Raw genomic sequence first — 16,182 nt, 5'->3', positions numbered from 1 at the left:
TGTCTGAAAATATCAGACTTCTTGGTAAATGGCAAATAAGTTTATCTTTTAAATGGGTAATCCGCTGACAACCTATCGACGGTCTGTCAATGGTAATAATTTTACTCCTGAAGCAATACATTTAGCTAAAGGACTGTTGCTAGTTGATAAACTTCCACCACTTTCTGCCCATCATTACAAACTATTGTCTGCCCAATCATAGTTCAAGCCATCGGGTTTATTTCAAAATCGAGTTAATATCCACCATATGTCATGTTGAATATCCATAAAGCTAAAATGGTCATGGATTGAATTATTTTAAATGCTTTGTTCATCTAATTTCATTATGACAAAAAAACAAATGATGCTCCATTATATTCCAGGAGAATGTGAAGGTTAGATGCGACCTCAAAGCCACCAAAAAAACCATCAACATTTGGGAAATGTTTTAAGCAATAGTATCAAAGGTGATAGCAGGTCAGTATTTACAACTGGACTCTGCTGATCTTTCAGTGACACTAGCACACACAGTAAACTAGAATGTGCTGCCTGGTGATGATCCAATCGTTTTACTTACTGCAGGACACAACTACAATATTGGTCAAATAATGAAAGATGCAGTATTTCTATATTAACAAACAGCTAGAGGTAATGTGAAAGGTTTCTTGAAGAGAATGATCATCCCCTCAGCTCGACTGAGTGTTTCAGCACTTTATTTTGGTTTCACGGCCAACTAGTCTCATCCCTCATCAGCCTTGTTTCGTGCTACAGCAGCAAAACAAATCTAATTTCCCTGTAGTGTATGTGAAGGCAAACCCAAACCTAATAGCAGAGTGAAAGTTGCCCTTATATCCATCAGGTGGCAAGAACACAACTTCAGACAAATGCTTATGTTGCTCCGTATCTGTGCCTGTTTACACATTTAGAGTAATAACTTGATACATCAATGTTTCTGCTGCTTCAAAAGTTAACATTTTATATCAAGGTGTCTTCGTGGCTAAGAGGTATGATAAGAGGGCCATTTAATTAAGATATTTCTGGTTTGTGGATGTATATAGCATGTTAGCTAAGCATTCAGACAGGAAAAAAAGGGGAAACGGTAAGCTATTGAAAAATGTAACAGAATTATTGGTAATATAAAAGTTCAATTGGAAAAGCCAGAGTCCAAACTCATTCAACAATGTGTCTTATCTTTACTGCCGTAAACATTTGTATTGACTCCTTTACAAACAAAGGGGTTGATACCTTGTTCACAGCAAACACATGATAGCTGATTTGAATGACAACAACACACACCAAATGGGAAGTTTCACACCATCCCCAGCAGGTCCTGGGAGGGGACAGAGGAGAGCAGGTATTGATTGGACGCCGTGTATTGCTCTGGAGTCACCACAGCAGATGCTTGTCTTTGGCAAGTTCCAAGGCCGTGTGTATTTGAAATTGCTCCGTCATTGGCTCGAGGTCAAAGGCCCAAAGATGGAGAGAGTGTTGGGAGTAGGGAGAGCGGGAGAGAGAAGGGCGAGAGGTCGGTTTTGTTGTGGCCTCTGGGCCAAAGGGCAGCAGGGGCTAATGAGGAAGGAGCAGGGAGTCATGTGCTCTTACTTGTTCACCAAGAGTTAAAGTTTAACCCCAGCTCTCCTATGCACTTCAACTAGTGCAGTTAACACTCTTCCAGACAAATAATAAATCCACCAATTTCCCACTCACACTCATTTTAACAAACTATGGTCACACTTAGTAAATAAAGAAATAAAAACACATGGCAATGTACTGTGGGTTTCTGTTATGTATTAGCATTTTCTCCAAAAAGAAATACAGCAATAAGTGAGCTGTTGCAACGTTCCATTACATCACGTGTAGTCAACTTTTGATACACCGACACAAGTGTCTTCTGTTCCTCAGGTGAGAAGACGAAGGTGCGTCTTTGTTTACCAGGTCACAGTTCAGCTGCTCATACAGTCCACAGGGTTCAGCTGGTTAAACCTGTATATCCTGTCAGTGTGTCACTCTCTGTGTGTGTGTGTGTGTGTGTGTGTGTGTGTGTGTGTGTGTGTGTGTGTGTGTGTGTGTGTTTTTCCATATTTACAGATGCCCTTCCAATACTTCAGCTTAGCTTAAATGAACGGGGCGGTGGTGGCGAAGTCCATAGGGACTTGGCTTGGCAACTGGAAGGTCACCAGTTCAAGTCACGGAAAAACCAAGTGCTACCCAGGTGTCCCTGAGCAAGGCACCGTTCCCTACACTGCTCCCCGGGCGCCGTACATAATGGCAGCCCGCTGCTCCTAACACCAGGATGGGTCAAATGCAAAGAAACCGTTTTGTTACATGAAGCTTAGCGTAAGTTCTTTCAGGAAGACTGGTATACATTCAGTCTGCAGCTGCTTATAATCAGCTCATCACGGGCGGGGTAATCACATTACATTCACCTCATTCTCCAGCAGCCAATCACCGTGCTGCAGCCAAACTTTAAAATGGTTCTCCTCTCTCCTGCAGTCAGCTGTGATTTCAGGTTGTCATGCTGCCGCCCGCTTCCTCCCCATCCACCTCCTTTCATCATACCCAGTGCCAGGAGAGTTAATCCAAAGACCTCATCACATCCCCTCTTCATCCCATCTCCTCATCAAATCCAGATATTCAGCAGCATCACCAGTGTCTAGACCCCGGGGGGTTCCCTATATGCTCACGGCTGCATTTCCCCCTTTAGATATACGATTTCAGGATCGGGGTCTAATCGCCAAAGACTTAACATTTATCACGTGACATGTGTCAATAAATGTTCTTGTACAAAATGAAGTTTCTCCTGATTGAAATAGTACCTGTACTACGTAGTGACAATAAGTTGAATCTTCAATCTTCAAATGTCCCAAAGAGGAAAATGTGTCTGTATATATCAGCAGCATCCATCACTCAAAACCACTTAATTGCTAAGGCCAATATTTACTGACAACAGTTGATCAAATAGACGTCACACCATTATTGTGGGAATTATTCCAGTGAAAACGTCTGTATTTCATTTTTATTTGATATAAATATGCAGCCATGTTTTGCCAAACGAGTAAATGTTTTTAGCTTTAAATAAACTGAGGGGAGATTTAAAGAGAGCATTTGGATCAGAGGTTTGTCGTCGTACAGTGTGTGTGTGTGTGTGTGTGTGTGTGTGTGTGTGTGTGTGTGTGTGTGTGTGTGTGTGTGTGTGTGTGTTCAGGTGAGTGTACTGAAGGTTTGGCTGCTCCACTCTGGACTCCTGACTGTGTTGAGAATTAACAGACTGCGCCACAGTCGACTTCACACTGAGAGCCGCTGCATTACTGAGCTGCAGTTCAAAGAGCAAAGAATACACCCACACAAACATTTCAGCACACTAAATGCTGCATCTGCCCACTACAACATATATATCCGCATTGTTTGCACACACAAACAGAGGCTCTGCTAACATATAAACTTTAGTCTGACATCTACACTGAACAGATACCGGTGATGAAAGTGTGTGAAGTCAGAAAGGTCAATGTTCCAACATCCTTCTTCACCGCGGTGTGCTTTGAAATCTCAAACTAGCATAGTATTATGCTAATAAAAATGATCATCATTATTGATTCAGGTCATTGGTTTCGCTTTTCTACTCACTGCCGGTTATGTTTGTACATGCTTTCCTTCTAACGTGTTTGAAAAAACAATTGACCTTGAAAGGAGTTAGCTATTGAAACTGATTCCACAATAAAGGAACAGCAAATATGTAAGTCTTTAGCAACTGATAATGACATCAAAATCTAACTAAATTGTATATTTGTAATCGCTGTATTTATTATTTATTTTCTTATTTGTTTTTCTTGCGGCCAAGGTCATGTTGTTGTTGTTTACCTTTTGTTTGTTCGGCTATATTGTAAATTAAGATTTAAAATACAGGTTCAATAAATCACTAAATGAATGAAGAAAAATGCAAAGTGTTTCTTTGGTAAATTGTCCTTGAGTTACTACTATTATCCCTAAAATGTTTATATTCCTTTTCTCATAGAGTTGTTTGTATTTCAGTAAGATGGACAGCGCTTTATAAAAACAGCAGACTGCAATTACAGTAGAGTTATGATGTTGTGAAGTTGTTGGAGCAGCAAGTCTTAACATATTCAAATCTTCACTGGTTTATTAGTGAATATTATCCCCCATGGTCCGAGCCTTTTCTAATAGACAGGCACAGCGGCTTAAAGGAAAAAACTAATTCAACTTAGTGCAGCCTAGCTTGGCCCTGATAACCTCTTAACCAAACAAAAGGTCTATCCATGCACAATGAATCTCGCTGTGACGGATGTGGGTTAAAGTTAGCCTACCCTATGCTCACATTCAAAAAGGCTGAATTAACGCCACTGGCAGAAAATTGCATTTGAGAAATCCTTCCTCTTCGCTTCAGCCTTGTTATAAATGTTTACCTTTTGTTTTTTTTGATATTCATACATCTTCTGAGGCGCAAAATGTTTCTTTGAAGAACACTAGAACAAAGCGTCTTGTTACTCTGGGTGGATTTCTGTGGAATCATGTGATGAGCAAACACTTTTGGGTGCATACAAGTTCTTTTACAGGCATTCTTGGAAGTGAATAACTCCTCTGTTGTTGTTTTTTCTCCTGTGTTTTGCAGCTGTTATTGGAAACCTGCTTACAGGCCCTGGTTGTTTACTTTATCCTCCCTTCACCTTGCTGGTATGACAGACAAGCAAGTCAGAAATTCCAAAGGAGCATTGCAAAGACAAGAGACTTTAGTTAGGTCTGTAAAACAGGAGCAGCATGTGACCATACCTTTGTTTCTGCCATCTTAAAGGGGTATTTCGCAAAATGTTACACATTGTACATTTTGCTCGTCATGACCTGAACGATAATCTCTTTGGGAACAGCAACCCAGTGTCTTAAAGTGGACCTATCATGTTATATTTGAATAATATAGTGTAGGACCATACCTATATAAGGCATATTTATACCTTTTATTTTTCAAAATACCAAACAGATCATGCATTTTAGCCATTCCTCATTTCGCTCAATTTAACAGTCTTTGCATGGGCTGATTCTGTGGGAACGGCACCATCTACAGGCCTGGCATATGTACTACAGCGTCTCCAGCGCTTTCGAACGGCAATGTCCGTGGCTGTCTCCTCCTGATTGTTGGAGTTGAAATTGGAGGGTTGTGTTTTCTGACACTTGGTGAGTTACACCGGGGACACATATTCATGTATAAAAGACGTACAAAAGTGCATTTTGCATGATAGGTCACCTTTAATATATTCTGAATGGGTGACTGCCAACAACTTGTATTTCAATGACAACTCTAAATAACGATCCTACCTCAAGAAGCATGTCCTTGATCTGCTTCACCGATTCATTTTTAATAGAAAGCGATATCACAATAGTAACCAAAGTATTTTTACTCGCACAGTAGCCTCTACTACTTTGTATCCTCTCACATAACTATTCACAGTTCAAAGGCTGTTAATTTAGGTCAAACAGCAATTTGCCTATACAGTGCAACTACAAGGCTATCTACTGTATTTGAATGACAAAATATGACACTCACCTTAAAATGTCCTTTGTATATTTCTTTTTGTCTTAACTTGTAACGACCAAAGAATGCTGAAATAATCTTTGCAGAAATTACGTGATTCTGACAAAGCAGCTACTGTTAGCGGGAGTTAGCCGTGAGCATTACTTTAGTTTTACAAAAAACGTTCTGCCCATTAGGGAACTGTGAATCACAGATAGTCAGGCAGAGCAGCTGGAGTTGATCAGAGGGCAAATCTGAAATGTTTTTCTCCCAAAATATGATCCAGTTTCACTAAAAACCAACTAGTGCCGATAAACCTTAGACATTTCTCCAGAGAGATTGTAATACCCTCTTAACAAAAGGACATAATGTAAAAACAGCTGTTCAGGGCTGGAGAGACACCATTCCCCCTATTAGGAGCCGGGGCACACATTTTTTTTTAAGGTCAAATGTATGTTTTTAAGGGATAAGGCAGTTACAACTGATGATTGAGGTTAGAATCAATATGGTTATGGTTTTTAGTTCATAAAACACAATAATGAATTGAGGGTCCGTGGTGGGTGGTGAACTCTGGTCTTATGCATGAAGGTTGTGTGGGCTGCTCCCCCAGTACCCTGACCTCTGCAGCCATACTTTCCACCTCACTGAATAAGCTACACTACTGTACCTCCTGAGTTCACATGAACATTGGACATACATTGTGAAATGCTAAAATAGTCCAGAGTGGTTGTAGATCCTAAAGTGACACTGAAAAGGTTGTCAGAATATCTCCTTTTCTAGTCTGTCTAACCACTTTCTGGAGATGAGCTTCTATTTCTTTAGATGTAAACATAATAACTCAACCAGGACCATCCAGGATGCAGTTGTTCACCAGGATCTCTGGCATCCTCCACGCAGACCTGTGAGTGTGTGCAGCAGGTGTGAAAAGAAGCCGCTGGTGTATCAAATAACCTTTTGACAAAGTTGCTCAACAACAGCATGCCTGCCCTCTCTGTTATTATTGGGTCAACAAAGTTGGAGGAATTCTTTGGGATTAGAGTGGAGTGGAGAACATGAGTGTGAGTGCCATGCGCTCGCTGTGTGTCGACCAGAGGGCCCCCTCTTTGTTTTACGGCAGTGTTGGGGTTAACTCCCCCTTTGCTCCCAGTATGGCCCGGGGTCAGGGGGGAAACAGGCAGCCATTCAGGCAGCCAGGCATTCTTTCTGTGTGTGTGTGTGTGTGTGTGTGTGTGTGTGTGTGTGTGTGTGTGTGTGGCTGCAGCCCACTCTGTGCTCTTTGACTCCTCTGGCCTTATAAGGCATCCAGTGCCATGGCAACGGCAGGGCTTGAATAGCAGTGTAAAATCCCTCAGCACACAGACACACGTTCACTCTCCCTAAAGGAGGGAGCGAGGCAGAGACACAGAGAGGGGATTGAGAGGAGAGGAAGCTATCTCTCCACTGCAGCGTCTGGCTTTCACTAAAAGGTCTATGACCGAGTTTTTCCTGCGCTTGTTTGCCTAATTTATTCCTGCCGGGGCCAGCAGACAGAAAGGCAGAACAGAAGAAAAAAGGGACAGGCAGAACAGTACGGAGTGCAACAGAACACCCCGACTTGCTGACAGGGAATGCAGAGAGGTCCTGGCCTATGTTACTGCTGGATGGACAAGCACGAACAACACGGGAGACAACACTCTGTGCAGCTTCGAGAGGAGGAGATTTCTCAACTCTGCTTTGTTTTGGCTTTTTCTGTGACATTTGAGCCCCAGACACCGCAGACTCTGAAGAGTTGGATGAGCAACAGGAAAACATAATTTCCCCACAGAAACAGATGAGGACTTATTTGGCACTTATCTGCTGCAAATACCACATATTCCAGGAGGGAAAGAGGTGTATTGTCACTTCTTATTTTAAGTGTTGAGTCTGTCTCAGTCGGAGCTTTAAGGCGTTCTGTCTAGCACACCAAACCAAAATACTTCTTATATATAAAAGCTGAAGTGGCTCTGTGTTTATATCTTCTCTAAATACCAAAGAAAGAACCAAATCCAATTCCAAAAACCTCACAAGTCTGATTTCTCTTGAGACATATGACTGAGCATTTCCAAAGCAAAATACTTTTTATCCTTTTCATCACTATCACCTCTGCTTCTGAAACAGCCCTGACTAGTCAAGAGTGAGTCTGGACTAGAACTGCCTCAGATCGGCAGATAACACCTCTGCACGGCAGGAACTGGTTGGACGAGTTTATAAGTTGGAGGAGAGGGCAGGGCAGTTTAACCCTGCCTGAAGGAGAGCTGTGTTTTATTTCCCTCCCACTTGCTTGTCCTTCTGGGAGAAAGTCGAGCGCAGAGCTTCTTTTTCGCTTTGAGAGCGACTCTTGTTTTGTCCCTTGTCACTATGATTAGAAGGTGGTGAGGTGTTTTTCTTTTTACTTATTCCAGGGGGGGGGGAGAGACGGAGAGAAAAAGTGGGAGGGAGGAAGAAAGAGAGGAGTCAAAGTGTAATTTATTGTGTTCAGTGAAAAGAGCAAGGCTGCACCCTTTTCTCATGCCTGAACTCTGAACCACTCAATGTGTGTCTGAAGTTTCTCAGAGCTCGGGAGCCATTGATCGGAGGTCAGGGCAGAGAACACAAGGGTGAAAGACAAGAACAGAGAGCAGAGGGATTAAAGAAGAGAGAGAGAGCAAACCGCACAGGGAAGGACTTCCAGGTCGTAACAACCAGACGGTAGAAGGGAGAAAGGTCAACACCAGAGCGGCCGGGACAACTTTATATCCCGTTTCTCGATCTTCTTGGACAAATCCTTCTTTACACACAAACCTGGACAACTATTCTTCTCTGTAACCAGTCTTTTGACTTAGAGGCGGGTTGGAAGCTGGGGGACAGGGTGGGTCTGTGCATGATCCACTCACAAGGCGGCGTGTCTCAGAGAATATGGCCATGGTGAGCGGGGGATGGGGCAACCCCAACGGTGACACTAATGGACTGGGGGAGAAGGCTTACCTGAGGAGGGAGGAAGAGGAGGGCTCGCCTCAGGCCGGGAGCAGCGATGTGGATGTCGGGGACGAGGACAAGGCTTGCGTAGTGGACTGTGTGGTGTGTGGGGACAAGTCCAGTGGGAAGCATTACGGCGTGTTCACCTGCGAGGGCTGCAAGAGCTTCTTTAAGAGGAGCATCAGACGAAACCTCAACTACTCCTGCAGGTAAGGGCTGCTCAAACAGTTACTTTTAACTTTACATTGATACATGGTCTATAACATTCTATAAGGTAGTAAGCAGGTATTCATGTTAACAGCTTATCTCCTTCTTGGGGCACCCATGAGTGGTAATAATATTAAATATAATAAAGTAGTAATAACATAAAATATGTTTCTATTAAAGAAGTTTTTATTGTTGACACATGATATATTATTAACACTTAAATGTAATATGTTTATATCTACTTTATTGAAGTGGGTAGTCAATAATTTATTCATGTTTATTTGGGGCTTCTAAAGTGCTAAATGTGGCAGGTTTCTTTTCAAAAGACACAGCCGATTAGTCCATTTCTCACTCCAGAGTGATATGCTCCAACCTTGGATATGTCTCACAAAGAGCCTGTGGAGAGAAAAAAAGGAAAAGAAATGAAAGCCTTGAAGGTCAGTCATGTGAGGATGGATTGCCTCAGAAGGGTAACATTCTCATTATTCTCCACAACAGCAACACAATGTTGCAACTCAATGTTCTGCTCTCACTAAGACTACTCTCAGCCACATGTTTCTTCCACATAATAATGCACTAACCCTGAATGGACGGTGTGTTTGCAGTCAGTTCGTCACGTTCAGGGCTAAAAAGGTCTTTCTGTGAAATGTTGGCAGACCTCGTTCCTGCTGTAAAAGGCAACACAAGGGCGTGTAAGGCCGATGATTTACAAAGGTCACAGCCTTGATGTCCTTTCGGCCACGCCAGCTCGCACATTTCACTCGTCAGGGGTCAGTGGGGGGGAGAAATGGGGAGCCAATTATGTGAATGCAAATGTATTTCCCTTTTTAAAATATTTCTAGAGAAAAAAAAACGGAACATATATGTTTTGATCAACACATTAAGTGTTCATCTATTGTTGTTGTTTCCCTTGTTCAGATCAAATCGAGAATGCCAAATCGACCAGCATCACCGCAACCAGTGCCAATACTGTCGTCTGAAGAAATGTTTCCGCGTGGGAATGCGCAAAGAAGGTATCAAAGCTTTGTCATACATGTGCACAACAAGGTGTTTAAAAGGAGTTTTTTCACCCCTAAAAGTGAACCTTTTAAGCGTCAAAGGATGATTCTCAGGTCTTTCAGCTCATCATTTTGGTTTTACAGCCCACAAATTAACTGTTTTGGATCACTCTCATTAGCCGTGTTTTCACAAGCACCAGCAGAAAGAGCAAAGGGAGAGATCTGGTTAACCCTCTGTACGTCGCCTGGCAAACAGCAGACAGAAACAGTTAGAGATAAGCTGGCGAACATAGTGGGGCATTTAACAGCTAAGAGACAAATAGGAGTTGATGGAGACCCAAACAGAGCTAAACATAGTGAACACTGGTTACATTGATGTTGTTTCATAACTGCTGGATGTGTAAATAAGCAACTGCCTGCTAGCCCATTTGCTGGATCAATTCAAAGTTAATTACACACCGAAACTGGCCAAAACGGTTACAACAGTTTAAAAGTGTAAATATACACATTTAAATGTATGTTCTGAATTCAACATTTTACTTAAACAAATTAGTATCAAAACAAACACTTTCTTCGTTAAATGGACCATTTTATAATTATTATGATTAAGCAATTTAATTTTGTATTTGGACAAGGTGGAACAAATTTCATTTTATTTTACTAGTATTGCATATAATGTTGATTAGTTTTGTCCTGATAATGTATTTATCATATTTATGATATTATTCATATATTAATATTATATAATACATTGATCTTCAAAGCAACTGCAGCTGTCAAACAAATGTAGTGCAAAGCAAAAGCAAACCTATCAAATTTTCCCTGAAATCAAATATAAAGGTGCCTATAGGAACACACAAGTGTTGTACAAGTATCTCAAATCATGACTTTGATTAAATGTACGCCGTCATTTTCCAGCACTGAGGTTTAAATTATTTATATCCTGTCCTTTAACACCAACACCCTGATTAATGTACAAACACCTATCAGCAAAGCACAAACACAAATACATAAATATCAGAATGGGTCATCCGCAGAGAAACCGCTAACCTCATCAGAAACAGCATCTGACATTTACCAGCGATCCAAGCACAATATTTATACTGTCAACCAAAGCATGTTTTCACCCCAGAGCTCGACTCCCTGCAGCTGCTGAGGTTCAGGGAGGGGGAAGCAACCATGTTTGATTTGCATAACAGAAAAAACAACCAGTTAACACATTCACACTGCTCCAGCCTCTGTGTTGTCTGTCTATATGTATGTAAGTGTCTTTATATTTATACACACATTTAATTACAGTTATGATTTGCTTAATTTCTCTCAGTTGATTAGTTGTAATACGAGATGGTTCCCAGTTCCCCTGGAGTAATTATTTTCATTCCAGCAATCCTACCCTCATTATCACATCACAAACTATTTTAAAAACATTTGTAATTGTATTCTAGTCGCCTATCACAGAACTTGTATTTCAGTCAGTGTCAGAGGACACCACGAGACGCTGTCCCATACATCCGTGCACTGAGGTGACACTGTGCCAGGGGTTATATTGAGCCTGGTTATTAATGAACCATGCTGACCGCGGCCGTGACGCAGGCTGCACTGTTTCCACATTACCTTGAAACGTCTATTATACCTTTAACCCAGTAAAGGAAGCAAATGCTCATTGCTTTAAAGGCAAAATGATAACTGTTTTTAATAATGATCTTCACACAAAAAGAATCCCTCTCAACCTACATTTGTGACCCACTAGAAGTGTGTGGCTTTGTCTCTGCTGAGACCCTGAACTCACTCTGGATTTTCTTATTTTGATGTGGTCCTTTTTGGGTGTCAACTTCTATTAAAGCACCCAGGTGCCAGATGATTAACATGCATGTAAGATTAAGATTTTCAGAACATTTGATATAGAACGTTTTTTTTAATGGGTCAAGAACATTTCCTCACCTGTAAGCTAAATGAAATAAATAAAAACCATGTCAGAATGCTAAATAGAGGGCTTAGTTTGAACTATGAATAAACCTTTTGGTTATGTTACCTTAGAAATGTAAGTCCATTTTGTACAACCTTGAAAAAACAATTGAAACATAAAACTGTAATCTACTGAGTGATTGAACCAAAAGAGAACCAAAAAACACTTCAATGATGGGGGCGTTTGGCTCAGACAGCACACATAGTACCTCCACCAAGGCTGCACAATCCATTAAATGTCATTATTTATAATAAATGATGTTTAGACCGTGGAGCTAACCTTAATTGTGTTGCCTCTCCTCCCTCTCTTTCTGCAGCAGTCCAGAGGGGTCGAATCCCTCCTGCTCACTCAGGTATCAGTCCCAACACCCTAGCAGCTGGAGGAGGAGGGCCGGGTCACATCGGGGCGGACTACTTCAACGGGCAGCAGGTCTCCGAGCTCATCTCCCAGCTCCTCCGGGCCGAGCCGTACCCCAGCAGCCGGTACGTGACACCGTACGGTCAGCCACAGATGCAGGCATCTGCGAGCGGAGCCTCCGTTATGGGCATCGACAGCATCTGTGAGCTGGCCGCCCGGCTCCTCTTCAGCACCATCGAGTGGGCCAGAAACATCCCATACTTCCCAGAACTGCCAGTCTCAGAGCAGGTGAGTCAGCACATTCAGTGCATGGGCTAGCCCTACAGATTCAGGGGCAAATGTTACAACTTGAAAATCATAAGCCAACATTTTAATATAACACGGGCCAATCTTTACAGCCTGACGTTAAACCATAAAACTAGCCCAAAGTTCAAGATCACAAACCCACCATTTGTGATCTTTAGGCTTCTATATTTTCCCTTATATGAAGTGAGAAGACTTTGTTTTAACATAAATATAGTTTAGGTCTATTGTCTCCACGTTGTACAAACTATCAAGCTCATAAGTGCAGTAAGCTTGTGTAATGTGTTAGCTACTTTCAGCTAACGTTAGCCAAACCGTTAGCCAAACCGTTAGCTAGCTTTGTCTCGACACCACCAAATAAATGCATATATTGATGCGAAGCAGAGTTCAATGTATTTCCCACATAATATACACATACTACATACCTGTCAAGGGTCAATACAAGATAAGTAAATCATTTCAAATTCCACATTTCTCTTAAGCTGATAAACGGCCAACCAATGTGGACTGTTTGGCGCCATATTTACCGCATAAAATATTGGCGTTGTCTCCTCTTATATATGAGTATATTACTGCAGCATGTAACAACTTACTGTAGGATACCACTCACTGCAATGATGTCCTGTATGTAAATACAAATGTTAAAATAGGGTTTCCCGCTTTGTGTGCTATAAATACTGAATTCCAGTCCAAGCTTGAGGTTGGAAATTCCCAATGTTCCTTAAGCAAGTGCACATACTACTCTCAGCAATCTAATACAAAAAACGGTTCATTAAGTATACTGTTTTTAAAGAATGTGGCCTTATTATAAGTAGGAACTCTGGCTTTGAGCAGCCTTCCATTGCCCTTTTTTCCAGTTAAAGTTAAAACATCTTTTGGTTTCTAGAAAACAGTTGTTCTATCTTGTCACATTACTCTAAGTAACTGTATTTCAACAAACCCTGCAGGTGGCTCTGCTGAGGCTGAGCTGGAGCGAGCTCTTCATCCTGAACGCAGCTCAGTCTGCTCTGCCTCTACACATGGCTCCTCTGCTGGCAGCTGCCGGGTTCCACTCCTCTCCCATGTCTGCTGAGCGCGTGGTGTCCTTCATGGATCAGGTCAGGGTGTTCCAGGACCAGGTGGACAAGCTGAACCGACTGCAAGTGGACTCCGCCGAGTACAGCTGCCTCAAAGCCATTGCACTCTTTTCACCTGGTAAGTCACATTTTGTGACAAGGTTATATAATGAGGGATGTTATTTGATGTAACTGGATGTCTGCTGTTCTCGGATCCCAGGTGTCTTTATAAAAGGCCAAAACATATTTCATATTGAAATGTCCAGAGGGGTAAATAAGCCACAAGTGTACAATATGCAACAACAGGGCTAACAGAAAAGAGTGCTAATAAATGTCAGAATGTTGATCTTTCTTTCTCTGCCTCACAGACGCATGTGGTCTGACTGACCCATCCCATGTGGAGTCCCTGCAGGAGAAGGCCCAGGTCGCCCTTACTGAGTACGAGAGGTTGCAGTACCCAAACCAGCCCCAGCGCTTCGGCCGATTACTGCTGCGCCTTCCAGCTCTGCGCGCCGTGCCTGCCAACCTCATCTCCCAGCTCTTCTTCATGCGGCTGGTGGGCAAGACCCCCATCGAGACGCTGATCCGAGACATGCAGCTATCAGGGAGCTCCATCAGCTGGCCCTACGTACCGGGACAGTGAGCCCTTGTGATTCCAGAGTGAGATAGACTGAGATCAGATTGGGAGGGTTCAGAGTTCACAAAGATTACATATAAAGGACAAACTGAATGTTATGAATACAAACTTAGACGCGTAAGGTCTTTGCTTGTGAGTTTAAAGGTCAGCTTTTTGCCACAGTATCTCTAAATTTTGGTGAAAGTCACACCAACAAGCTGCTTTCAGAGAACCACAAATGTGTAAATATCCTTTACCATATATTTATATATATATATGTTTGCAGCACTTGTCAGTTTTGCTCTGGCCTCCATCTGATCTCTCTGTTTTATTCTGGATAAAAACACAAGGCTTTCAGTGAAACGCAGACTCTATCTTGAGGCCATGTGCCTGAACTACCTCATCCAACATCACCCCTAAGGAGAGACTCAGTTTGAACCCAGGCTCTGTGTTTGCCCTCTGCTCTGTTTTTTAAAAGCCAAAATGAAGCCATAGTGACATTTCTACAGGCAGAGTTCTATATCCGGGACGTTTCGCACAGATCAAGTTGTGTCAGGTTTTTTTAAGTGAGCAGACTTTGTTACCAAATGTGTTTGTAAAAACCGCAGTTTCAACTTTCTACAGCATTAAAACAAAGAAGCGGCATTGGCATTGTATATTTTACTTTACTGTAAAGTATTGTATATACTTCTGTAAAGAAATAGTTCAACATTTTGAGAAAATGCGCTTATTTAATTCCTCGCAGATTTAGATGAGAGGATTGATTGCACTTACGTATCTCTATGATAAATATGAAGCTACAGCCAGCAGCTAGGTAGCTTAGCAGATATTCTGGTGCAGCTAGCCTGGCTCTGCTCAAAGAGAAACAATTAACCCCTCCAACCCCCTGATGCTCTTTCATCTACATGTTGTATTCTCCTATCAGAAAAATATTTCCCCTTAAAATTGAGAATTGGTGATTTGACATATTATTATTTGAGCAGATTCAACAAATGATCTTTAACTTAATCAGTGAGTTTTGGAGGTGCTGGAGGTTAGCTTACTGTTTTTTGGCTTTAGCTCCATGTTTACTATTCTCTCTGCAAGAAAGTAAATAACCATGTGTTACCTACATGTTGAGCTATTCCTTTGCTATTTATTATACATTAATGTCGTATGTCGCCACAAGAAGTGGAGGTGAATGTATTCAGACACACCCTGGATCCTCACTGTCACATCTCTCTTTATTACATTATTACCTCATGTTTTATACAAGACAAATATTATATATTCATGTGCTAAAGATAAATATAAAGGGATCAAGGCATCTTCAACAATAAACACAAATAATCCCCTACTTGTCTGACCATCAGACTTAGCCAAAATATATTTGAAAATGTTTTGAGATGTTATGCTTAATGTAAGAAGACCGCGAGAGTTCAATATACTCTTTTTCATTTCTTTCTAAGTTGTGGTCTACTTTAAAAGTAGTGTGTTAAAACATGGCCTAAAGTGGACAGAGGTCACTCCAGTTCATTATTATGCTTGTGCAAGGTACTTGTTTTGTAAGTGTTGTTAAGGTTATGGTGTTTGTGGTACTGAGATAAAGGGTACTAAGTAGTCACATTCATGGTTGTTATTGGCATGAAGTGCAGCTCAATGTGACACTTGTTTTTGCCAAATGAATGACTGAAACTAAAGCGAATGGGGGGGGAAATTGTTTTGGTATACATTTTTGTATTACACGTAAAAAAAAAAGGCAACAATGATCCCTGGTGCGGTCAACCAACATTAACAGCTCTTTGTGCTGTCCTTCAATCACTTTGTGTTTTTTGTTGGAATATAAACAATGGTGATTTGATTGTGTAGCTTTACTTTAAAAAGAAGCATGTTTCTATGACCACGCCAAATCTAAAATATGACTGGTTATTTTTGCATTACGAGAAATAAAAGTATGCCCATTCCTTTTGTGGATGACTTGAGTTTCTGAGACATGAAAAACTGCACACATTCGTAAAAATCAGAAACACATGGCAAGATTTTTTTATTGAAAGTAATTAATAGATTATGTGATTTGTGTAATTGAGTATACAAGCAAAATATTGGCTCCAGCCTTTCAATATGTGGAGCTTGTGCTTTTGTTTTGTTATAATTGAAATATAATTATTAGTTCAACTAAAAAACCAACAACAGATTAAATGCATTGTTAGTTGACGCTCAATTTTCTG

General features: G+C 41.4%; 1 protein-coding gene across 2 annotated transcripts; it reads left to right on the top strand.

Annotated features, from left to right (window-relative positions):
* Positions 1-6,902: 6,902 nt before the first annotated feature.
* nr2f6b (nuclear receptor subfamily 2, group F, member 6b) lies at positions 6,903-15,918 on the top strand. 2 transcript variants are annotated; one of them, XM_079652436.1, is made up of 5 exons: positions 6,903-8,682; positions 9,599-9,693; positions 11,964-12,289; positions 13,252-13,498; positions 13,728-15,918. In XM_079652436.1, the coding sequence occupies exons 1-5, from the start codon at positions 8,414-8,416 to the stop codon at positions 14,000-14,002; spliced, it is 1,212 nt and encodes a 403-aa protein (XP_079508562.1). In that variant the 5' UTR covers positions 6,903-8,413; the 3' UTR covers positions 14,003-15,918. The 2 variants fall into 2 exon arrangements, with proteins under 2 accessions (XP_079508562.1, XP_079508561.1); XM_079652435.1 differs by having other exon boundaries at positions 6,904-8,682; positions 11,961-12,289.
* Positions 15,919-16,182: the final 264 nt, after the last annotated feature.

This window comes from Notothenia rossii, assembly GCF_949606895.1.
Source record: "Notothenia rossii genome assembly, chromosome: 1".
Classification (NCBI taxonomy): Eukaryota; Metazoa; Chordata; class Actinopteri; order Perciformes; family Nototheniidae; genus Notothenia; species Notothenia rossii.
The sequence above is the reverse complement of the archived record's forward strand: the minus strand, read 5'-3'. Positions and strand labels throughout refer to the sequence as shown.